This window comes from Crocodylus porosus, unplaced genomic scaffold (genome assembly GCF_001723895.1).
Source record: "Crocodylus porosus isolate Cpor-Errol unplaced genomic scaffold, CroPor_comp1, whole genome shotgun sequence".
Lineage (NCBI taxonomy): Eukaryota > Metazoa > Chordata > Crocodylia > Crocodylidae > Crocodylus > Crocodylus porosus.
Genome location: NW_017728925.1, coordinates 17,161,126 through 17,187,280, shown reverse-complemented (window position 1 = coordinate 17,187,280; position 26,155 = coordinate 17,161,126). Strand labels below are relative to the sequence as shown.

Here is a 26,155-nt window from a genome sequence, read left to right as displayed (position 1 = left end):
TGAAATCTGAGAAGAGAGGAATTCCTGGGGGTATCAGACAGACAACTAACAGAGCAAAAGATAGCTTGACTAGTGGACAATCAAGACCTTTCAAAAGAGAAAAGGGTCATTATCACCTGTAGTATGGAGAAAGATTGTCAGGATTCAGGTAGATTATAGTCCTTCGTTCGTCGTGTCCAGCCAGCCTATGAATTTTTGTTCCCAGGCTTGCCTTTTGAAGGTTTTACACATTTCTCTTGAACATGAGGATAGTGAGGTCAGAAAGTTCAGCTGGCTGGACACTAAAACCAAGTCTGAACACTAATATGGACTTTATGGGGTGATATAATCTACTTGAATTCGAAACTGTCTTTTCTTCTGTCAGTTGTTTCTCTGCTACCCCTGGGAGCCCTTTATACTGTTTTTAATCATCAGTGTCTGATTCTTTCCTCAGACCTGATGGATTCATAGAAGTAGGGTCAGAAGAGACCTAAGTAGATCATCAAGTCCGACCCCCTGCCCTGGGCAGGAGAGAAAACTGGGCTCATATGACCCCAGCTAGGTACTTGTCAAACCACCTCTTAAAGGGCCCCAAAGTAGGAGCCAGCACCACTTCCCTTGTCAGTATTGAAGCCCATCCTGTTCTCATCCGCCCACCCCTGTAACCTGTCCAGGTCCAGCTGTATCCTGTCCCTCCCTTCTAGTGTGCCCCTTGCCCCAAATCTTGGTGTTGTCAGCAAATGTGAACAGGGTGCTTTTCACCCCCTTGTCCAAGTCGCTAATAAAGAGATTGAATAGTGTGGGCCTGAGGACCGAGCCCAGGGGGACCCCACTGCCCACATCCCTCCAGGTCAAATAAGACCCATTCACCACCACTCTCTGGGTGCGGCCCCTCAGCCAATTTGCGACCCATCTGACTGTGTAGGCATCAATGTCATAGTCGCCTAGCTTTTTGATGAGAATGGAGTGGGAGACAGTGTCTTTCTGAAGTCCAGAAGGACTACATCCATCGCAACACCTGCGTCCAAGGATTTTGTCACCTGATCATTGAAGGCAACCAGGTTGGTCTGACAGGACCTGCCCCTAATGAATCCATGCTGGGTGCCCCTGAGTATCACCACCCCCCCATGGAGAATGCTTTGCATTTGAAAGCTTGTCTAAGTCTATCCCAACCAAGCAGTCGGTCTAATAAAAGATATCACCCACACCAATCCTTAGTCCTCACATAATTCCTGGGCTGTCATGACTACAGCATCACTCCAACACCAAGAAAACATGTTTAGCTTCAGATCAATTTTCAATTTGTTCTTAACACGACCGGTGGCAAAACCGATCCCACACTACACCTCTGCAGTTCTTAGCTATCTGTCCCATGGTACTTGCTGTAAGATACTTGAATGCTACGATGACAGGTCCTGCATAGAAATAAATATACAAATGTCAGCCTTTTGTGGAAGCTACAAATAACTTGAATTGCTGATTCCTAACAAGTAAGTGTTCTACCCAAACTCACAGAAATGTAAATACACCAGTAAATCCCAAGTAAATTAAATTCTGATGGATAATCTGGGTTTCAAACAAAACTGGCAATTTTTTTTCTCTGAAATGCTGCTGGTAAAATTGTTTTCTTACTGAACAAACACTCCTGTCTTCTATGGTGTACCGTTGGTTTAATTATTTTATCTAGATGCTGCAATCAGTAAACATGTCAGGGAACTTCTCATTTTAATGAGACCATAATATTTTGTTCTTAGACCTTTGCTATTTATTTTTATCAATTACTAGCAGTAGATGCATTCACTAATATCAAAAAGCTGAAAGACTTTGTGGAGACATCTGCACAAAGGCTATCTGAAATATAAAAAGGAAAAACTTAAAGAGTATTTTAGGTCACTGAATTATTTTCTATGTTCAGAAGATAAATGCATTGTGGGGAGAGATGAAATGATTTGGATATAAATTGATAAAAGATAGCATATGAACAACATTGTTATCTCTGAAAGCGTTCTACTGTTATGAGATGGCTTTAAAAATTGGGCTCTGATTCGGAGCCAGTTGTCTGTCAGTGGTGCTGTGATTGTAAATTGTTAGTGTATGATTTTAGCGTGGCTCCTTGAAGAAGAGGACCATGTCTAATTCTGCGCTTTGTACAGCAGAGTATTCTTGAGGTACTTTAAATAATAGTATTTCATACAAAATATCAAAGGCATTAGCTATGGATATGATAGAACATTGCATCTCTGACTTAGTAATATTTTTTTCTTCATGCAGATATTGATTTTTTTTTTATTTACTTTTAAGGGTGAAATCCTGGTCCTGCCCAAGTCAAAGACAAATTTCACATTAGTTTAGCTTCAGTGGGTTTCTGAAACCATGCTCCGTCTGGATCTGTTTTCTGGTGACCTGTCTCAGATTCTGTGTTTTCTTTTCGCCTTTTAGTTCTGTTTTTGGCTGACTTGATTTATGGACAATATCCTTACCTCTCTTCAGTAAAATATAACATTATATTAAGAATCAGGAGAGGTTGTTAAGGGGTTTCAATGTCTTTAATACTTAAATAGTTACAGTGAAAGTGAGCATCTAGGCATAACATGCGTATGATTGACCTTTGTGCAAGTTTTTAAAAATAACGTGAAATTCCCCACTGCTTTGTCGTGACCAAGTCACCCAGCCGCTTTGCTCTCTCTCCCTGTCTGCTGCCTTTCCGCTGTACGCAGAGTTCAATTCAGGTTATCTGTCCTAATGTTCAAAGTTTTCCATTGATTGCCCCGGGATACCTGGGAGATTGTCTATCGCTCCTTGGCCATGATCTCCTTTGGCAGCTGCTTCCATTAGGGTAGTGAAATGTAGCCAGATTGGGGAAGACTCTCTGAATGAAGGAAGCAACATTTTCACTGGGCTAAATCTAACCTGTGGAACTTTCTCCCTAAGAGATGAGAAGGACCACAGACTTTACCACTTTTAGAATTAAATGCCAGGGCAATCTCTGTTTTTTTTTGTTTTTTGTTTTTCCCTAAACAGGTTATCTCTGTGCAAGAATAGGTGTGTGCATGTCTATGCATGCGTACCTGCTCTAGTGTCTAATCACTGAGAAGGAAACTAATATTTCTCTCTTTTTTTTCAATTTTATCTCTTGGGAAGCACTCATCTACTGCATTTATGTCAGAGAATAAATAGATTCTTTGTGCAAAATCCTCAGTATTTTTAACTGAGTTAGTATAGTCATTGCTTCGAGAATAGAGGCTCAGCAGAGGGAGTAATTATAATTTAGAGTTCAGAACACCGTATTTCCTTTTATTGGCTAAGTGAGCCCACTGATACAAAAAATGCTTAATTTTAACTTCTAGCAATGCCCCAAATATTAAATATACTAAGTCAGTATGCTTGCATATATTAATATAGATACTCTTACCCAGTTCTCTTCTGAACTTGATAGCTAAATTTTTAGATACTGGTATACAAAATGTTGTGAATGTTGAAGCCTTTAATTAGTGGTTGCAAATTTGTTTGTCCCTTAGCAACTGGTATTTGCATAAAGATTAAGGCCAGTCAGAATGGAGAGGGTATATTATAGATGGGAAACATTAATAAATTAGTAATCATGTATAAAAGATAAGTAGTCTTGGATGTCATTTCCATAAGCTTTATTAAAATTGAAATTCTCTTTTTTTAAGTTGTAGTTAATATTTCCTCCACTGTTGATCCTTTCTAAAGTGAGATCTGCCATGAGCTGCAGAATTAGAGAAATTAATGTATTGAGGTCAGACATTAGTATGTAAATTAAACTTTGCTTTCATTCAGTGGGGCACCACAAGCATTACATTTATATTTGACCTTTCGTGCATTTAGCCTGACTCAGCTGTGTCATTCACAACAATGAAGTCTAAGTAAGGTCTCTGCAAAAGGGATCTAGTACCACACCGAGGCGCTTGCAGGACAGCCCATGGCAAGGGGGCTCAGCGGAAGGGAGTCTGTCGTCTTGGAGGTTTGTTCCATTGGTATGAAAGTTCTCCGTGTGTTTCCTGGCACAGTGTTGTACCTCAATATGATTTTGTAGCAACTTTTTGTGTTTTTAAGATTGAAAAATCAGTCTAGGAGCAAATTATTCAGTGTCCCATCAGGTATCTTAGCTGACTGTTTGTTTCTATTGTGATACCATGACAAAACCTCTACTCCCCAAGTACTGCACAAACGTACAAGACAGAACAACTCACTTCCCTGAAGTGCTGACAGGTTTAAGATGAGAGAAAACAGGTGGCTACAATAGACAGATGGGGAACAACAGGGAAACAATGAAGTGATACCAATCAGCATAATAAGCAGTGGACACAGCACACCAGCTGCCTGGCCACTGTCAGGCATTTCGTGTGGTGTGGTAGAGGAAAGCACTAAAGGGGACAATGCATTGGCTTTGTAGATCTTTCCAGGACCTCATTCCATGCGTTAGGGTCAGTAAAAGACAAAGGAGACAGACAATGAAAGCTAGCATCTTTTGCAAAGTGAAAGCAGGGGTTGATGTTTGGGACTGTATAGGAAATGTATAGAGAAGACAGACGTACCAAATGTCAAGACATGGCCCTTTGAAGGAAAACAACTCTAGCCCACCCCATCCATGAAGGCAAATCATGGGCACCCTGTTGATTCCCAGAAGTGGGGAATACTTGCCTTTAAACAAGGCAAGGAAGGGGCCCTAGGTTGGAAGCCGAAAATCAGGACACATGTTGCTTGGTGGAAATGCATTCATTAGTGTTGCGGGAACGAGAGCGAAGTCACTGAATTCAGGAAGATGATTCCTCAAGTAGCAGCCAGTAAAGATGAGAAATTATTTGGGTTTCTACCATTTTTTATTTCTACATTGCTGTAACAAAATCTTGCAAATGAGACGGCACTATCCTGAGGTCAGGATTTGCAAACCCCTAAGGCTGAAGATAAATTCTCAAAGCCTTGGGAAAAATGAACATACTTAACAAGCTCTTGTTTTCTCATCAGGGGGCAGAAAAATGTTTTCCTGGTTTCAGTAATAGGATAATATTGAAATAACTTGGTGTGTTATAAGGTACTTAAAGCATATTGTGCCCTTTTGTTATTCACATAGTGTTCTGCATGAAACATAACTGCAAGGGTGTTTGAACACATTTTTAGGGCATCAGTTCCAGGAATATATATTATTAATCACTGCTTGGAGGAGACTGATCTGTAAGCTGTAGGTATATATCCACCCACAAGACAAAGTAAGCTGCTGCTTTCATGATATACCCAAAGGTTGGAACCACAGCATGAATATGTTCAATTTTCCTCTCCAGGTTTTTAAATTAAAAAGTTTGCACTTTCATTTAGTGATAGTTTGTTCTGCAGCCTTCTTGTCATGGCAAGGATGGTAAGTGAGCCATGAACAGACTTGGAGGGGGATCCTCATGGATAGCCCCCAGCAACAATTCACGACGGGCAATTCAAAACACCAGGTAGAATCCGTAAAGGTCTCTACATGATTTTTTTTCTCCACATTTTGGAAGTGGCCTCCCCTTGTCCAATATCTGTCCATTCCTTTTCAGTTTAATTATAACACTCTCTAACCAGGGAGTATTAGGGAAGTGGAGCTCTGGAGTTTATTCCAGACTTCAGTGCAACAGAGCAGCTCTGAACTTGAGGATGTGAAAAAGTAACTTGGCTCTTAGTGGGGTCTTGGCCCACAGTGAGGGTCTGTTAATTTAGGAAGTTTTAGGGCTGGGGAGTTCTGGTTTTGGTTGATTTTGCCAATACTGGGACTGATTCATTTGCATTATAATAGAATTCAGGTTCTCACAGTGACTGTAATTTTATATGAGAGTGATTCTCTAGGCTGGGCCATACGCAGTGCAGGTATGCATTACCCCACAACCTGGTTCAAGGTTAAATAATGGTGAACAAAACAAACCATTGGGGGACTCATTACATGCATTCATGAGAGTACTGTTTTTGCTGTTACAACATTGCTCCTAACTAGCAGCAGAAATAAGCCTGCGCCACAGAACAAGCAGAGTGTTTGGCTCTGTGGGTGAGATCCTGGCTGCATTCACATCAGTGATGAAATTCCCCTTCTCCTTGGATGGTCAGGATTTCATTCTGCATCTCTACAGATATGCGCTTCTCCATTCCCACAACTTTGTTACGTGGCATTGGAGCGGATAGGCAGGGAACTTGAAACTTGCCTGCATTGGCTAGAAGTATGGCTACTGTTTAATCCTATGCCAGTCTTTAGCACCCAGTTATGGGTGTCCTTGAGTGCAGCAGCCTTTTGCATTGTACAAGGCCTTCCCAGGTCAGGGCCTGACTGAGGTTAGTCCTTGGGTGCTTGCTTGGAAGATACTTTCAGGAGCAGGTAAAATGATGGGAAATGTCATTGGGAGCCTTGATTATGAGGTTTTGGCCCTGGGTTTCTTTTTTCAGTGAAATATTCTGCTATTGCTCAGTTAATTCATGAATTAATGCCTTAAATGGAGATAGGAATCCTACTATAAATTGTTGGTCTCTTGTGCTTCTTGAGTTTGCAGTGTTAACACCTTCTCTCCTCTAATGGGCCAGGTCCTTATAGTGCTGTATGGCATTCTTGGACTGGATGACACTTTGAGAGTTATGTCCTTCAGTTTACCCTTGTGCATAAATGGCAGACGGCAGCTGAAGCACAGAGAAAATGCGATGGAGCATTGCAAGCAAATGCAATTCATCTAGCAGGAGGGCAGAAAAGTGTGTTGTGTACTGTTCCCTTACAAAAAAAAATTGCAGATCACAGTTAAACTCTATCTTTATTGACTGTATGTCTGGCTCAAACATACATAGCTAGGCAGTTTTTCTTAATTAGCTGCAATGAAACCACCTTTTTAAATCCACCTGAAATTTATACACTTGGGTGGTATAAATCTTCATGAAATAAACCTGGACCAATTTTAGTATGTGTGGTAGCAGCTGAAAATGGAATGTCTGGTATAGATGCTCATCGGTTCGGGGAGTATGTAAAACAGGCAACTTTTTATTAACTAAACCTCACAGGTATGAATGAAAATGCTCATGCTCATTCCTTGCAAATACAAACCTTTAGTTTCTAGTCCTGGTGTGTTTTTTACACACGGCATTTGTTGAATTGTTTGAAATTCCAGATCTCAGATAGTATCACCACCACTGCTACTTTAATTAGCGTTATACTACTTTAGTAATCATTGGGCGCATCTACATGGGCACATCTACTGTCATGGGGGAAAATACGTGCAGCGTCAGGACTGCGCAATAACAACCCCCCACCCCATGCTACTGCACAGTAGTGTCAGCACCTGTTGCTGCTACGTCACCATGGTAATGAGCTCTGGCGACATAGACATGTAGATGCATCCTTTGCTAATGTAATATACTGGGTATTTGACAGTACACCCAAGAAAGCTGTAACAACAAAGAGCCAATTCAAAAGTTATTGAACCTTAGCTTTACTATCCCACAGAAATAACCAATGAAAGAGAATTAAAAACAGTTTCACACCTTTTTATTTGATGTGCAAGATGTGTCAGTGAAGGGTTGGATTAAGTGTCATTGCTCAAAACAGTGCGTTAGGAAAGTCTGTAAAGAATATAAGGAGTTAATACTAACAATGAGACATTCAGCAGTGTCTGCAAAAATTAAATTGGTGTTTATATACTTTTAAAATACTAAGTGTTTAACAGCTACCCTAATGCAAGTGTGAAGCAGTACATCGGTTCTCAGATATTTATCTCAGAGGAAGTTTGTGGTTTACAGGCAGGGCAACTAGAAGACAGAGGAAACTCTGAAGTGACAGCTACATTGAACTCAATAGCAATGCCTCTATCATGATTTAATAATGATAAAATTATAAAATCATAATATAGCCTCTTTGTTTCAGTTTAGTATATGAAATGTCCCATCCCTGGAGATTGCTAGCATGCTGTTTCAGGGTAGTGGACTCTTCTGGGTCATATTGGGCATGTCTACACGAGATGTTTAATGCGCAGAGACTGATTCTACTGCACATCAGCGCGCAACAGCAAAAACCGTGCTAATGCACAGTAGAATTAATCTACTGCGGATTAAGCACCATTGCTACTGTGCATTAGTGCCAGCTACTGTACATTTATGTAGTGCGTCATATTAGAGGTACTAAACTTAATGCTCTGTAGCAACAGTGCATTAATGCATATGTAGATGTGCCTGCAGTCTGCAACAATTGTAAACTTGTATGAGGGAAGAAGCAGACTAAATGAGGAAGAAATTTCAGTAGTGTGAGTGATGTAAGCATGATGGTCCAGAAAATACAAGGCAAGGAATTTTGTGGCTGATATCTTTTATTGGAGGAATGGCATGGTTAGGATGGACTTAAACAAGATTTAAGATACAGTGCATTTGACCTAAAGAACGCACTCCATTCGAAAACTTGTCTCAGTGTATCCAGACTATGTGGTTAGTCCAATAAAAGGTGTCACCTATAGAAATCTTTGCTTCTCACACATAAGAGACCTTTTGTTTTGAGTTGTAGCCACATAGGAACCACTACTTTCTCTATCACTGATACAGATATTAAATAGCTTCTTGAAGGTAGAATCTTTACAACGGTCTGAAAAGCAACCATAAATCACTACATGCTTGCTTGCTTGCTTGCTTGCAGGCATGTATAACCATCACTGCCTTTAGTGCACTTGGAACCATGTGTGGTATTAATAGTCAGATGGACCAGAAGAAAATGCATTTTCAGTGGTTGTGTTGATCACATAAATGTTACATAGATCAGACAGTGTCCTCAGACTGAGGGCAGTCTGCCATTGTGACCCCCAATGTTGCAAAGTTTGGGCACGTCTGAAAAGCAATTATTTGCATTTGATATCTCAATAGATTCTCTGTGCTTTTTAATTTCAGCTTTCCAGATATCTATATGGACTCAAAGCAAAGATTTCCTTCAATTTCAGGCAGCTTCCCACGATCAAGTCTTCGGTTTTCAAAATATGCAGTAGACAGGTATTGCATTGGTGAGGAGCTGTGGTTATCTTTAGAGGGCTAAGTTTGTGTAAAACAACTACTAGTAAAATGGTGTTTTTGGGCCTACAATTTGTTAGTAGCCAGCTAGTGTATCTTGTAATAAGAGGACAGAATAGTGCAAAGTTCATCATCAAAGTATGGCCACCACAGGTTGTAATACGAAGAGTAAGAATGTCACTTGATGGATCCCTATGATGGAATAACATTTGACCAGTAAGAAAATTACCAACTTTAAACTATCTCCTTACCACAAGTTCCTAGGGTGGTCATTCAGCAACAGTTCGGTCCTTTCAGCCACTTTGCTGTTTAGATCCAGAGCTCTTCTATAGTACACATTCACTGCTTTATGAGAGATAATAAGTTGAAATGGGATGTCAACTAATTCTCAGATGCACGCTGTAGCTCACAGGGTTGTACAAACTTGCAAGCCAAACCTAATTTTCATGAAACCGTGCATGGTAGATGTCATCTTTAATAAGGAAGTATGGACTTGCAAATCAGGATTGCATGTGGTGAGCTGTAGACTTGGCAGGCCACTCTTTCTTAATGATGTGGATGCTGTTGGTAATACTTCAGCCCGCCAGTATGAGTGAGCCAGACTTGGAAACTGGTAAGCATTAATACCTACTTGAATTCCCACCAAGTTGATCATTCTAACAAATGACTTCTAAAGCTTCTAAAATTCAATACTTTTAGAGCTAGCAGCAAGCATAGACTGCCATCAAACAAGGCTTTAATATTGTTAGACTGAAAATATCTTTGGCTAAAATAGATGATTCATGATGTTACTAGGCAAAATAGTCGTGACTGCTGTTAACGAGGGTTCCCTGAACAGCAGCAGTTCACCAGAAATCCTACAGGCCTAGCTCAAATGAAGGCTAAGCTATGACCTTTGTAAAGTAATTCACAGTTGAGGGAAGCAGGTGCAACAAAATCCAAGTTTGGGATTCCTAAATTCCTGAAGCAACCTTCTAAAAAGAAAGATGAGCAGTATGTATATCAAGATCTAATCTGCTTCTTGGGTATATTTATGCATTCTCTTTGGCAGCTTCCGAGTACTCCGTGTACTGTGGAACCACCACCAGATCTTGCATGTGAAAAACAAAGCTAGTGATAATTTATTCAGTTTTTTTGCTTTACTTAACTAAAAACAAATGTAAAATTATCCTTATCTGCTGTGCCATTTGCTGGACAGAGGCAGCAGTATCTTCTGCCAGCTATCTCTCCAGTGCCAGCCTGAAATTAAAGCTCTGTTTTCATTATTATTTTTTATTATTTAAATTTTATTCATTTACTTTTGTGTGGTTTTGGAAATTGCTGTGAAGAACAAATCCTCCAAGTTATGCCAGCCATTTAGAAATGCAGCCTGGTGGGAGTTTTGGAAATATCTTTAGTTTTTTTCTTTTAAAATGGAAATCTTTTAGCTAGTGCAGGAAGATCTGAGTGTATTTTGTCCTTTGTCTAATCTCTTGATGAGCAATGAGCTTACATACTATACAGACTGTTGAAAAATAGCAGTTACATTTGAGACCGTCAGTGAAATCACCTTCTTGACAAGCTTGTGTCTTTTTGGATTTCTTCTTTGATGAATCTCCCTATTCTTACGTCAGTCTGTTTGCTTGTAGCTATTTACAATACCGTACATAAGATCTGGTTGTTTAACACAGTACATTGCCTTTACATGCATGCTGTTGGGAAATGTATTCTTGCCTTTTATAGCTTCTTTCCTAGTTAGTAATCCACAGCATTGAAGGTGTATACAAAAGAGGGGTGGGTACCTGAATACAGTTTCAAGTCAAACTTACAGTAACCACCAGTTGATTAAGTTGGTGTTGAGAGTGTGCAGGTTACAAGCTAGCAGATGGGAAGATCCATATGTATGAAGTCTTGAAAAGCAACTCCCTTGCCATATTAAGCATAACCTTTACAGGCACCAGTTTCAGGGAACAATTTAATCACTTTTGCTTCCAGATATTACAGACGGGGATTTGTTTCAGAGCAGTTACAGTAAGAGAAAGATAAGAGGAGCACCTCTGTACAACGTATTTGGTTTCGAGTCTTCCATTTCTTAAGAAATTGGTCACATCTAGAACTATTCAGCTTCAGTGAACGCATCGTGGGTGTGTATAGAAAAACATACCATTATCTCAAGCGTTTTTCTGAAACAACAGTCTTGTTCCAAGAATAGATGCTTTGTGAAATCCAGCATGACAGTCTCATCAGAGCAGGCAATGGCCTGGCATTTACAATTACGAGGTGCTCAAAGAGGCTCAACGCAAATGTTTGATATGGAGAACTATTGTGAACTCATCTAAAGTACAAAGAACACTCTATATACTTTTACTTGTTGCTGTCAGATAGTTTCTTCTTCAAGTTCACATGTACAAAGTAGAAGAAAAATACCATGAGCCAGGTCAAATTTTCCAACTTGGCTCCACGTGACAAGCAGTTGCATCTATGATTGCAGCAGACTACACTGTCTCAAAAGTATTCATGCAGCCATTCATCTTCTGCAGTTGGGTGCCATCTTTTGCAGGTGTAGGTACTTGCATGTGTAAAAATGAATCTATAAATTTAGACTTCAGCTTCAAGCTGGGCTAAAAATTTGGCCCTGAAAATGCTTGCCTAGCCATTAACATAATGATCTTAGTAACTGTGTTTTCTTTCCTTTTTATTTTTATATAAAGGTAGGACTGCAGCTGATTTTTCTGCAGGGTTTCTTTTATTCCATAGCAGTTGTCGTAAGTGTGGAGTAAAGATATTAATCATTAGGAGCAAAAAAAATTGTTATCCTGCCATTTAGCTGCACAGTTTTCGTTTTGGCAACACTGTGGGCCCATCATTACACCTAACATCCATTATCCAGTTCCCATCCTTATGTTTGTTGATATTGCTTTGGCACATGGACTGTAAAGGTGTGAGACTATAATATTACCTCGCTTGTGTATTCTACTCTAGGGGGCATGATCATGCTATTTTATAATCTGCACAAATGTGCTGTGCTTTTATGAAGGCATTTCATCCTCCTTCATACACGTGTAATGGCTTGGAGTTGCCTCATTTCACTACAGATTTAAAATGTGCATGTCTGCCGTTCACCTACAGCGGGTATTTCATCTTTGTCATCTGAGGTTTCTGTGATACTTGGAGAAAAAACCTGCAGACTGCAGCATTGAAATCTCTTTTGATTATGCCTGGGGGTCATGCTGATAGCACCGTGGTCTAGTGGACTGAGAACAAGCCCAGCACAGGAAAAGGCTCAGCTTTAACCAGCTCTGTTGCTGGCCCACCCAGCTGAGTAGGGCCAGCCACTTGACTCATGCTTGGCCTCACTACTTGCTCTGAAAGCTGTGGACGTGTACAGATTTACTTAATTCATGTGGGTGTTTTGCCCAGTGTTTTAAATCGGGTAACACTTTCAAGATTATGTCAGATGTTAGGGACTCGAGGGACCCATTCCTAAATGCCTGAATTGCTCTTGAAGATGGGATTTAGGAAACTAGGTCATTTAAGTCATTTGAAATTGTTCAAACTGCACTGCCAGTGCAGTGCTTTTCTGTTGTGTCCCTTACTTTCCATAGGGTTGTAACCGTGCTCCACTTTGAGTGTGACTTGTAGCACTGTACTTTGTATAGCACAGCAGCCACAGTGACATTACAAGGACCCTGAAGGAGCCTAAAATGGAAAAGCAGCTCAGTAAAAGCGGGTAAAATATAACACCAGAAAGAGAAAATAAAATTGTAGGGAAGGAAATCTTGCATCTGTTAAGCAAGACTGTGGTCATGAAATGCTTGCAACAGGGCTAGAAGAATCTGTTCCATCTCAGAAACCGCTTGAATAAGTCAAAAGATACAGATTTACAGTATATTTTACTTTAATTTTTATGGTAGTGTAGGTGTGTAATGGCTGTGTTGATTGTTATTCTCTGCTTGAACTGAACTTTATGAGGAGCACTAAATCTAGTCAAGAACACAAAAGATCAATGTAATAAAAGCAGTAATTTCTTACTACCCTAGTGTGAATTATACTTATTCTTGATGATGGGCACTTATAAAACTATTGGAAAGAAGATGAAAACTTGAATATGCTTAGTGGGTGCCAAACAATTATGAGCACTGTTCAGACTTCCTGAACTTAGGATGATTGTAGCTTTCAATTATATGTATTAAAAAAAAAAAGTTAAAAGAATCCTTTAAACAATGTAGTTCTTTTATTAAACTAATTCCCATAAAGTATCACCATGATTTAATAAACAAAAAATTAAAAAAAACCCCCCCCCCCCCAAAAAAAAGTGTTATGCTGCATTTGTTGGAGAACATCAATATCTGTCTCAGCTTTTGCTGTACAAATGATGTCAAGCAAAAAAAATACCATAGCTGCCCTGATGTGTTTTTTAAACGGTATTGGGGGAATTTTCATGTTTGTATACGTGAGTGTCTTCTGAGGTTGTATACTCTTTGCAACTAGCACTGATATGGTTTATATTTCCCTTAAGTCATGATGTTATTGAAGCTTCTGGGTGTTACCCTAATATATAAAGGCCTGATGACTTTATGTTAAGCTCTTGAAACATGTCCTATGGTGCTATTTGGTATTTGTTTTCACAGCAATGCAAGTTGGATTACACCAGCTTGTATATGGATGAACTTGGCCCAGCCAAGCAGGGAATTTATAATGAGGCTCAGGTTGGACCATTCTGCAATTAGGTTTTTTTTGACATTTCTGTCTATTAGATTATGGGTTTTGCAGGACAAGGTGTTTTAAGGGCAGATTCAAAGGGCTTGTCCACGTGTAAGAAGAAAAACTGTTTTAAAGAGAGCTGTGTTGGTGGGGGTGCAGGAATCTTGAAACATGTCATGGTCCTTAATACAAAAATACTTACCCATATCACTTGTATAGTTATAATGAGCAGCATTAATGAGATGATATCTCTTATAATGAGGAGTTTTGTAAGTTTGCAGTGTTTTGCATTTTAATTCTATCCCTGACTCTGCATGTAAAATTACCCCAGATACACAGGTGATGTTTTTGAGGGTCCATTATAAAAGCAGACATAGGCCTCAGTCTGATCTGGGGCAGGCTTCTAGCAGAGCTCTCGTTTGTCTTGCACGTTTGTGGGGGGAGATTTGCCACCGGGTGGTGCAGAGTTCTTAGATTTCTTTTGCTCACTTGCGTGGTCAGTCTTCTGTTGCCTGTGCCCGTATGTGTACTCTCCTGCTTTTCTCTTAATATCTAGGGCAGAAGCTGGGTGAATTGCATGGCCATATCTCAAAAACTTCAGGGTCTCAAGTGGCTGTTACTCCATGTATGCCGTGTATGGGCAGGTGGGCTACAAGGTGACTCAGATGTATAATGTGTTAGTTGGAAAGGCAGAAACAACCCCCATTTTGGGGGATGGTGAGATTGCATTTCCAAATTCTTGGTTAAAGTTTCTTGTAGCTTTTTAGGAAACCACACTGGGACAAAATGTCTGGTGCCTTGTTTCTCTGCCTAAGCAAGAGTTTTTTGGTTTGTTTTTTTTCCTCTTCATTTTAACTTCATTTTTTCCTTTTTAAGAACCCTTTTTACTTCCTCGATTTGCCTTACACAAAAGTTTTGTCTTTTCAAACTGGAACCTCGATCGCATAAGTTAGCCTCCAGGGTCTTGTCCCAGAATTTTAGGGCGTTCTTCCGCGTCAGCCTGCCAAGCACCAACAAAAGCACCGTTATAGATTGAGTAGCTTTGAGGCCTGTTTTGAGCAAGGTCATATGGCATGATGGCAAAAATGCTGCCCTGGTGCTAAACAAGTGGTGAGAGTATGTCCCAAAATGCACATTGTACTTACATCTAGGAAGGAATGGGTTTGCTGAGATGGAAAAAAAAATGGTTGAGAAGTGAAACAATAAATAAATGGGGAAAACAGTCTATCGTACACGTGGCAGCTCGGTTACCTTGCTTTTAGGTACGGTCTGAGCAGCTAGCTAGCTAGCCTTTAGCATTTATGTAGTGATTTACATTTGCAAACCGTTAGCCCAATAATTAATTAATCCTCACAACACCCCTTTGAGGGATATAATTAAGTATTATCATTCCTTACCTACCTTTTTCTTTCCAGAAGAGGAGTGTTGGACCAAGAGGTTAAACAATTTGCTGAATGCCGCACAGTAGGTCATTAGCAGAGGCCAATTAGAATTTGAGAGGTGCTGGTTCCCAGCTCTCTTCTATGAGTCCATTAGCTCATGGTACTCAGTAATTGCCCTTAGTGATTTTAAATGCATGCAGACATATAAGCAAATTAAAACAAACATACTGTGTTTGTGAGATTTATTCAAGTAACAACACAACTGTAACTTGGCGAAATTGCATGCAACTTCTTCCCGTGTGCCTTGGCATGTAGGGTCTGTCTGGTAAATTGAATATAAACCCCTCTAGTTTCCAGGGTTCCCTACACGCATGCAGGGGCGGAGTGGGGGGGGGGGGGAGCACCATTGACAGCTACTGGCTGAGAGCCACATGTTATAGTGAAGCAATACTGCAAGATAAAATATGGTTAACCGCATGCCGCAGCATTTTTAAAGTTTGTAACAATCACTGGTAAATCACTGGCTGACATTTAAAATAACAAAGCCAAGTTATTTTAGGTACCTGATTTATTTTTAAGGAAATAAACTGGTTCCCTCTTGTAAATCGATGAACATTACTGTATACAAACCTACTATATAGATTAAACAAAGCATGATACACATTCAACTGTTAAGGAATTTAAAAATTATCCAAATTGTTTGCCAAAACTGGAAAAGAATATAGCAGGTCAGTCTTTAATAACTCAATCTGATATCTTGTACTTAAGGATATCATACTCTGTTGTAACCAAATGATTTGGAAAGCTAGGGTGGGGATTCTCGACCAGGGTGTCACAAGATCCTTTGAAGAGCGCTGCATATTATTAGCACAGTTAGGCATGCAAATGCCTATTCATGATTCACAAATAAACGCAGAGATTTCAAACAGGAATCCAGAGGGTCAAGCCATATCTGTCTTTCTGAGGTCTTTGCAACAGAAGAATTGTTTTATTATTTTTCTGTAAGCAAAAACCAAGTGAAAGTTGAGGCCTGGCATTTACCAAAGGGTGTCTTGAGTCTACAGAGGTGGAGCTAAGGTGTGTAGAGAGATCATTCAGTAATGTTTCTGCAGTCAGAAAATGATCAAATTTAATTTGTAAATCATATTTGATCCTGCCTATAAGTAAGGAAAACTGAAGTAGAGAACATGCTAAGTAAGGGACAAGCCAAATTGTTCATCCTACAAACGTTAATTCATGTAGAGCTCACACATGGCTTAGAAGATTTTCATATCAACTTTACTGATACAGTAGAGGTTTAATTTCTTGTGGAGATTTCTAATGTAATTATTCTGTATTCCCTATCCAATTAAGCACTTTCCCCTAATAATTAGCTAGATACATCTTCTGAGCTGTTAGAATAAATATAAACAAGTCGAAAGGAATGCAGAAATAAGCCAGAAGGGTTGTGGGACTTGATGGCTCATGGAATTTTTATCAGGATACAAAGCCTTTTATCCTCTAGGTCTCGGGTTCAGATTCCCTCTAGATGGGAACTGAGCAAAAATTGTTACTTTTCTGATTGATCCTGGTGGTCTGCGTGAATTTGTCGATCTCAAGTTAGTCATTAGTGAGCACTGGTTCACTTTATAGATATCATCACAAATAGGTCCTGCTTGAGCGGCCAGCTGATGCTAAGCAAATAGGAGCAATAATATAACACCTTGCAACCTGAAGGCCTCTGCAAACATCACACAGAAATAATTAACATAAAAATGCATTAAAAGATCATGATTTAATAAATGTACCAGAGTTTGCACAAAACGTTGGCCCAAACTACTCCCCTCCCTAAGAGCAGAAAGGCCCACAAGTCTAGAAACAAAACACAGCTTTTCTTCCAAAATAGTTTTGGAAATAGTTTTCTTCCAAAATTGCTCTTTCCAAAATACGTCAGCAAGGAATCCTGTGCTGCTGGCACTAGTGGTACCTGTGGAAAATGGTCGAGTGTAGAGGTGCTTGCCCATAGAAAGAAATTTCTAAATAAGCATTTGGAATTGGAAAGCTAAAGCGAACGTCAGATGTCAGTGCTGCAAAAAGACCTCTTCTCTGTGATTTAAACACGTAAAGAAAGCAGAGAGCTTGGCAGCAGGATACTTTTGGCTCATGCGTTAGCTCGCTCTCCTGCAGGGCCATAAGATCATGGGTCCAAGTTCCACTGAATGATTTCAGTGCAGGTTTTTGCAGAAAACTGGCACACTGGACTACAGGAGCTAGCAGTGTAAGAAGTCTTGTCCTTTGGATGCAGTGCTAAAGTGAGGTCCCTTTTGTACATCTTGCTGGATTATCCACGTAATGCAAAAGTCTTCTGAAGCCCTCTCATTAGATGGAATAGCGCACCTGAGCTTGCAGTGTGGGCCTGTACCTCACTGGCTGTGAATGGGCTCAGTGGCCGACTGAAGTGGAAGAAAAAGCAAAGATCCAGGGTTGGAGCAAGGCTTTGTGTCCTGGCCAGTCTCCCTTGACCTAAGATCCCCAGATAGCTCCTCTCCTGCCTCTTCACAAGCAAATGGCGGAGAAAGAAGTCTGTGTCTGAGTGGGTTTCACTGATTCTGACGTCTGGCTTTTCTTTCTGTTGGGACACAGCTTACATGCCACGACTGTAACACGCAGTACACAACCATTGGCTCTGCATTCAGATTGTAGCTGTGGTTCTTAAGTTAATTTCCCCATCCCCCCCGTATCACAGTAAAGTCTTTTTATGTTGAGTTAGTCAAATACGTTACGATATGACTCTGTAGCAGGATATCCTTGCCAGTATAACAACAAAGATCCTTCAAAGATCCTTAGCCTCATCCTTAATCCCCATTAGATTACAGTTGAGCAATAAGAGAAGTTGAGTTATTTCTAAATGGTAGCTTTTGACTTTCCTTATAACGGGTACCCCTCCACCTCCACCCCGACAAAGGAAATCTCCTGGAAAGCAGGTGGGTGAAGAGTGATGCAGGTAGAGCGATGATTTTTGTATCAGTAACCGAGCAACAGGCAGTGCTCATTTACTTGGGGATGATATCATATTGTTGTTGTGCTGGAGATGAGGGAGCTGGGCACTTATCGCCTTCCCTCAGCTCGATATTATTGACTTTGCACTCCCTGTGGCCCTGGTCTGAGTTGTGATTTGATTTCTCCCCCCCTCTTGAAAGAAGTGGGTATGCAGTTTGCGATCTGGAATCACAGCCGCTTAGCTGTGACATGGCTCTGTGCTGCTCACACCTGTGTTTTGAACTAATGCCTTTTAATTTTCTGAGGGCAATTCTGCCTTATGTTCTCTCTAAACTAATAACCTGCTGCGACGGACTGAAGGAAATGAGGCCACAATGAGAGATTCCCCCACACGTGCACAACCTAAGTGGCAGATGGCACTGGTATGGTGACAGTGGTGGGGTTGCTAATGCAGGATGAAATGAAGTCCTTTCTCCAACCATTCAGGTAGTGACAACAATATGATTTTGAGGCAGTTGAGAGATCATGCCTGTGTTCTTCCCAGGTCTCAATCATCTCCTCCCTAAATAATAATAATCGTGGATGCACAGGGTAATAGAGTTGTGTTCCTTGCAGCTTGTGAACCCTGGTAGCCAAGGTGCATGTTGACAGTGGGGGTTATCCGTATACAGCTCCTTTCACCCTAAAACACTTCTGTGTTTTGTCAGACTATGCAAAGGGATTGGTTCACCCACCTCCAGAGTGAAAAAAGGTAGCAGGTGTTTAACAGGTCACAGCAGTCTGCAAACCAGTTTAAAGGGAAGAAGAATATAGTATCTATTGAAAATGGCAGGAGCAATTTAGGGAGGCAGGATCTGTCTGAGCAAAATGGGACCTATCCAGGATACCCAGGCTAATGCAACCATTCTGTATATAGGAAAGTCTGGCCATCTTTGCCTTTGCCATTTTAAAGTATGAGCTGAGACCACATTGCTTGATAGTGAAATGGAGAAATGATAGAGCTGAATAAAAGCCCTCCTTCAAGAAATATTTTGTTTTTCTAGTAGGAAAAAAAAGATATATGAATAATAATTTTGATTTCAGTGCACAGAGTGGGTTTGGGATTGGCTAGTGTATGGTTACAAAGCTGTCTGCAAGCAGTTGTGGGATTTGTCTTCTGTAATAGCAAAAAACAAAGCCGTTAGAGTTGCAGATCTGCAGGAAGTTGTGTGTGCGTTGAGTTTGAAAGGCACGTGGCTGTGAGAGCACTGAAACCACGCACAACAGTGTACAAGTCTGCTCTGTTGCCGGGCAGCAATGCAAATCTGTGCCTCGGTAAAAGTCCTTGATTTGACCTAAACCCCTAAATTAACACAATTTCTAAATAACTCTGTTTGTGATTACTTGTGTATCTGGTAAGTCTGATAATGAGGGATAATCTTCTGGCACTCGCACTGCAGATATAATTCCTCTATCTTGTTCACATTCTCCACGTCACCTCTGAGTCTGTTCAATATTCCTGCTCTGTCTGGAAATGCATTTTCCCATTCATATCTAATAGCTTGAATCACTTGTTGAGTGCAGTTCGTGGGGATTGAGAGGGCATTTATGTTTGCAAGCTGTGCGTTAAGGAAGGGGAGGAGAAATAGAGGTAGCAGTTGGTGTCATGACTGAGGACCGGTTAAGAATTGGGAACAAGGTGGCAGATGGGGCTTGCGGCTCTCAGAGCATGTATGGGGCACAGCTGCCAGGGGTTAGCCATCTTCTCTGCTTTTCCCAGCTGACATGCGTCTTTCCAGCTACACCAAAAATCCACGCGTCTGTCCCACAGATCATTAGAAATCTTGATTCTTCTATTTTGGAGGGGAGACATTTTCTTTTAAATGGAAGCAAGCAGCTGCTTACTTCAGTTTACTTTATTTGATTCAGGGACTTGCCTAAAAGTCCCAAATTCAGCCCCAGAAAAATCTTTTAACAAGCCGTGAGTGTCTGTTTGGAAAACCTCCCTGATTTCCAGAACATACTGAGCATTTTACTCATTGGCATGTTAAATTTTAAAGCCTGACTCTGCTTGTGGAAGGGGGCTGGCAAATGGCTCCAGCTGTGACTAGTTGGTGCCCAGGTGGAAGGGATTAACACCCCCAGGCAACCAGATGGGCTGCAGAGCCAGGAGAGCCCTGGAAAGGGAAGCAGGCACCAGAAGAGGGTGAACTGCTCAATATTTCAGGAGCCTCCTGCCATGCTTTGTCTTTGGCTGCCTGGTCTGTTGCTGCTTGGAATTTATTTACCCCTTTTTGCCATCTGGAAGGTAAGAGGAGTGTGAACCAGAGGCTTGTATGTTCCCTGTTATCCCAGCTGTCTTCAAGGCACTTGGGTGTCTTTCCCACTTGCAGAATGTGATATAGCGATGCTCCCCATTCTTCTGCGCAGCAGTCTTCCTCATGCAAGCTCTGGTCCCACCCTGCTTTCTGCCTTTTGCTCAAAAAAAAATAAAAAATAACAGGACCTGTCCAGTGCCAGCTGCTCTTGTTCTTGCTAGTCCTCTTTGCTGCATACCCCTAGTGCCATGGGTCCTGATCTCCTTGGCACTGAATTTTGGATCCCTATCCAGCTTGGTTTTGGCCCTAAGCATGCCAGTGGGTAAGTCACTCACCTCACTCTGGCTCCTCTTCTGAGCTGGGGGGACTTACTGTAATCGTTGCTCCTGGCACCACCTGTGCCCCTGTTCTTGCAACTTGTTGCTGTGACTCTGAGCTTTGCTATTTGAAGGCACCTGTTGTTTTTGAACTGCTATTCACCTTGGGGATTATCAGTGGAGGTAAGTCTTCCTACCTGCCCGAAAAGCTTCATACTTGTGAGTGGCTGCATCCCTTCAGGGTTGATTTCCGGAGGGAGCATGCCCCGGGATGCTGCAGTAGCAAGCCCCGGTAGTTCTGTTTGAATGTCCTGCACAAAACTGGCTTTAAAGTGTTTGATTTGATTTTTTTGTAATTTCTTGAAATTTGCCATCTCTTGTTTTTAACCGTCCTTTTTGTTTTAAGTTAACTAAGTGCTGCAGGACTTCTTTCCACATCCTACTTTTATTTAAACATTACTAAAAGCGTTGCAAATAAGGGCAGGGAGGCCTGGGAGGAAATGCATCCAGGGGAAAAAAAGACATGAAATGTAGTAGTGTCCTAGTGTGATGGACCTAATAAAGCAGGTTGGTTTCTAGGCCTCTGTATTTTTCTGGCAGGTACATTTTTACTAGTCCTGCTCATTGTTTGAATAGTACGCAAATAGATCTTGACCAACATTTTGGAAAGTGACTGATTTGGGATGCCTCCGCTTTCCGACGTTTGACGTGAGGGGTCTTACAAGAACATGACTTTTGGAAGGTGCCTGCAGATCCACCTGAAAATCAAGTTCCTTTTCAGATGTCTGTTGAGCACCCAATAATCACTGCTCAGGTTTGAATATCTTGGCTTTTGCAGTTTGGCATTTGGGTTGGTAACTACATCTCTGATCATCTCTGAGAAATTGCTGTGGGATGGGATCTTTTCCATCTGATTCACTAGGTTGAATAAGGCAGGAAGTACCTAGGATTTATTGCCTTCCAAGATCTACTTGGTGAATTGATGACTTCTGCATAGCAAATGATAAAGACCCACATGATCCAAAAAAATCATCACTGGTGCTATCTTTGATTAGTTTATACTGGACGGGATGAGTGTGGACTGCGAATGACCAGCTCACTGTAGAGGTGGGCTCTCCTATTCGCTGAGAGAACTTGCTCGGCCTTTTACATTCTCGGGGCCATTGGACTGAAATTAAAAAAAAAAAAAAAAAAAAAAAAAAATTAAAAATCCTAAACTTCGATCCCCTTGGAGAAGTTGCATGTTTTTCAAAGGTGCTGAGAACCCCACACTCCTGTTCATGTCAGGAAGATTTGTGGGTGCTCAGGACTGGGCATTTTATATTTGTGCTGAAATATGAATTAAGGGTCCTTATTTTGGGCATCTGAGCTTGAAAATCAGGTCCCGTGTATCTTTTCCCTCTTGTACAACAAGTATGAGTATAAAGATTTCTTAAGCCAGTTGTCACTTTCCTGTTCTTGAAACTTTTATTGAGAAGTGAACAGTTCGGTTCCCCCCCTCCCTGTTTTCATATAAAATTGCTTGCATGGCTTCTTCCTGCTTAGAACAGCTTTTTTCTTTCAAGTTACTGTATAAATCTCTGAAAATAGGGTTTTATGATAAAAATTGCTGACAAAACCATAGTGAATTGATGTAATGTTTTGCAGTAATACCCTTATCACCAGGTACAATTACTTTGTACTACAGATCTCAACCTTCTGAACCTGCATCAGAAAAGAAAGAACAGCTATCGGAAGGAGGATCAACAGACAAATTGGAGCATGATAGCAGCAAAAGTCCAGAAGCCAGCTTACCTTCCCCTTGTCTTAAGCAAGTGTTTCCGAAGTATGCCAAGCAGTTCAACTACCTGCGACTGGTAGAGAGGGTAGCTGCCTTGTTCATCCGCTTCCTGGGAGTGAAGGGGACGATGAGGTTGGGGCCAACAGGTTTCCGAACATTTGTAAGGTGAGTGACTTGAGATTGCTAATGGTGCAAGACCTTTTAAGGGCTGGCAGTGACCCATTGACCCAGTAAGACTGTGTGTTATTGCTTTGGGCAATTAATTCTCTGGGACACTCAGGACTCATGGTAGAGGTGATATCTTTTATTAGACCAACTAGGGTTTCTTTGCAAAAAAAATTTTAATTAAAAAAAAATAATAATAATTTTTTTTTTTACAAACAAACAAAAAAAGAATTGTTTTTCAAAAATCTGTAATAAAATATATCACCTCTACCACGAGTCCTGATTTCTATACAGCTGCTACCTGGATACCTTGCACCATTAGCACATTTTAATTAAAAATGAGGAGGAACCTGGCTAGCATAACATGTCTCATGGGATTTTAAGACCTCAAGGCCCCAGGAGATTGTGCTACTTTTGTGATATGGCAGCTGTCTAATAGATATGGAGCTAGTACTGAAAGACTTTGTTCCTGTAAGGTCAGTAGATTTGTCCAAAGAGAGAATTTCCTTCCTAAGTCTCCTTGAACTCGCGAGTGCTCTTATGATGGGTAATTACTGAGATAAGTATGCGTACAGCCTTCTCCTGTAATTAGTCTGCTGCCCTCCAAGTCCTCCTAGATGCCTCATTGTCCAGTATTAAAGTACACAATTGCACGCGGGAGGGAGCTGGCTGCCATGAGTGCAGGATGGTACAGCATCCCTCGCTGAATTGGAAAGGAGAAAGCTCCAGTTTTTCACACGGTTTGCCTCGGTACTTCTCAAAGAAGGGAAAGGAAATGACAAATGGGTGACATTGCCTTTGGCAGCTATAGAAATCGTCTTGGCTCCACAGAATGAAAACTGTCTCTCTCGAAAAATAAGTAGCTTGAGAAGTTCTCAGAAAAGGGGGGGGAAGCACCTCAAAATGCCCTTTGAAGCGATGGATGAAGAAGCAGGAAAAATACCTGAGAAACGGATAGACTTGTCACTGAGCAGTATGTTTTTCAAAACTTGCCAGTCTGTATCCACAGTTCTTCAAAATGAAAAGGCTGCGTCTTCCTGTGCTTATCTTCCCATGCCAATTGATTGGGCTGTTTTTTAAAGCTATTTGGTTGGTGAGTTTAGTATTTTGCAGTTAATCTTCCTTACAAGACTCTCTCTAGACAATTTTGCTTTAAATTTCTGCCTTATTATAAACTAATAGTTTGATCCTAGGCCTTTCTCTGAAAATACAGCATATGTAACTGGCATGAGCAATGGAGGGATTAACATAGAGGTACTAATGTGAAATACCCTTGCAAAACTGAACTGTCCTCTACTGTGCACCTCCCAGAAAAAGAGAAAATAAAGATAGCGTGCCCTGTCTTATCTCACTGCCGTGGTGTTCATCTCTTGAAATGTGTTCCAAGAGTCAACCATTGGAGTGAATTGTGCTGATATCTAGCCAGCCTTGTGGTGGTTTCCTACCTGTGAAATAAGGACTATCTAAGTACGTTTACTTCATTTCCTTAACTATATAAGCCTGATACTCTAAATCACTATCTCAATAGGTACATAACGGCAATATGCAGTATCAATATCTAGGAAGCACCGTTTTCTTAAGTTGGCTCGAGGTGTGCTAACTGTGACCCAGGCCCTTGTGGAAATTATGATGCCACCCATACTGCGCCATACGCACGGCACATGGTTATTTTTAGCTGCTACTTCGCAATAGCAGCGTGCTGTAATGTGGGAGTGTGGTGCTACAGCAAAGTAGCTTCTGGTCATGTGTAGATGCACAGGATTGCTATGTTGCCGTAGCACGACGTGTAGATGTGCCCATTGGATTATCTGTTTGGATGGGAAACATGCAGTAAGTGCAGAAGGACAAAAAAGAACAAAGCATCTTTTGGTAGTGTATGAACTGGCTGCCCAAAATGGTTAAACAGAAGTCTAGGGAGTTTATCCAGAGCTGACACTTCAGTGTATTTTTTTCCTGAGAGCACCCACCCAGTTTTAACTTAACTTCCCGCCACTACAGCTTTTTCCAGCTTGTTGATGTACTCTTTGAGTAACTGAGACTCCTTTTTTGTGTTGAGAGAGCAGGTGTTGGAAGCAGAGGTATGCCTTAACTATAGGGGAATGTCTAACCCTTCTGTTGAGGTTCGCCCATCCTCTCGTGCCTTTGGCGCACGTGTGTGCCTGGAACACGCATACAAAGCCTGTGGCTTTAGAGAGTTCTGTACCAAGATAAAAAAAGTTGTGCATCTCCTTGCACAGCTTTCAAAACGTTGTGCGACAGTCAGTCTGGTTCTGCTCTTTGTTTATGTAGCCTACAGTCCTGAACTGCTTCAGGTTGTTGCTCAGTTCAAGTGAAACTGTGGGTTTTATCTGCTGGCTATATAGGCATCCTAGAAAAGTTATTATTCCTTCTCATATTTGTATGTAGAAAAGCAAGTTCTGGGACACCATAGCATGCATTATTCAGATATCACAAATGAGGAAAGTAATAGCATTGGAGAGGAAGATGATTTCCTTTTGCAGTTCTTGTTATTTAGGTACGTGTCTAGCTTTAAGGAAGGCAACAGATGGGCATCAACTGACCCACAGCCTACCATTGTATTCAGAAAGTACGCTTAGGCCTTTATTCCACAGCAGATCTATGACGTGGAACAACTGTTCAGTGCTTTCCATGGTCTAGATTAACTTGTTTTATCTCTAGTAAACCATAGGGTTGGGAGTGAGGTTGTGTTGCAAAATTAGGGAAAATAGACTATTGAGGTCTGGTGACTTAGATCTGCTCTTAGATGTGGCTGCATGAGGCTTTCCAAATGCCAGTCACTGATGTGTTGTGTGCTAATGATTTTCATTGGGAAACTGCAGCGTGCAGGGGCACGGAATTCAATTTATTTTTTCATATACTTTTTTATTTGTCATTTTCATTGGGGTTTTTTTTATGGCTATACATGTTCCATCATGATAGCAGTATCCTATCTTCTGTCTGTCACCAACTATGACAAAAGGAATAATCAGCAGGAGCAGATGCTCTCTTGAAGTACAGAGATCCTGTTTCCATGCAGGCACCTTCAGCATTCAAGAATGAATGAATGAAGAGAAACAAATAGAATTATACAAATTACAGAGGGAAAATATGTTGGGGCATCTGCTCCATCCACAGGCCAGTGCCTCATTGTTCCCTGCTGTGCTTTTTCTGCTAGGTAGCCAAGTTTTGAAGTGATCCAAGCTTTGCTTCCACCACAATTGGTGCCTTAGATACCGTGGTGATGAAAATACTGATAATATAATATAAAACTCAGGATGGATAGATAGACTCACTGAAAGAACTCGTTCTTTGCTGTTCCCTGATGTTTCTTCATTTCCTCCTTTTTCAGAAAAACCTTGACCTACTACTTTTTTTTTTTAAAGATCCACATTGCATATTTGCTCCCCTCCCACAATTTTTTTTTTTTCTTTTCCAAGAATCCTCCAGTAAATGTGCAAGACATTCTGCCCTTGTTACCTGCTTCAGAAGCAAGAAGTCGATCCACAAAGGAGCGATGGCACATCAGTGTTTCCTATACATGAGAGTAGGTGGCTTCAGACCCAG

General features: G+C 41.0%; 1 protein-coding gene across 1 annotated transcript in view; it reads left to right on the top strand.

The window, feature by feature from the left end:
• Positions 1–26,155, top strand: part of TTLL11 (tubulin tyrosine ligase like 11) — an 86,032-nt gene that overhangs the window by 46,043 nt on the left and 13,834 nt on the right. The window contains exon 6 of the mRNA XM_019541125.1: positions 22,334–22,591. Within this exon, the coding sequence (XP_019396670.1) occupies positions 22,334–22,591 (258 nt within the window). The remainder of the gene's footprint in view (positions 1–22,333; positions 22,592–26,155) is intronic.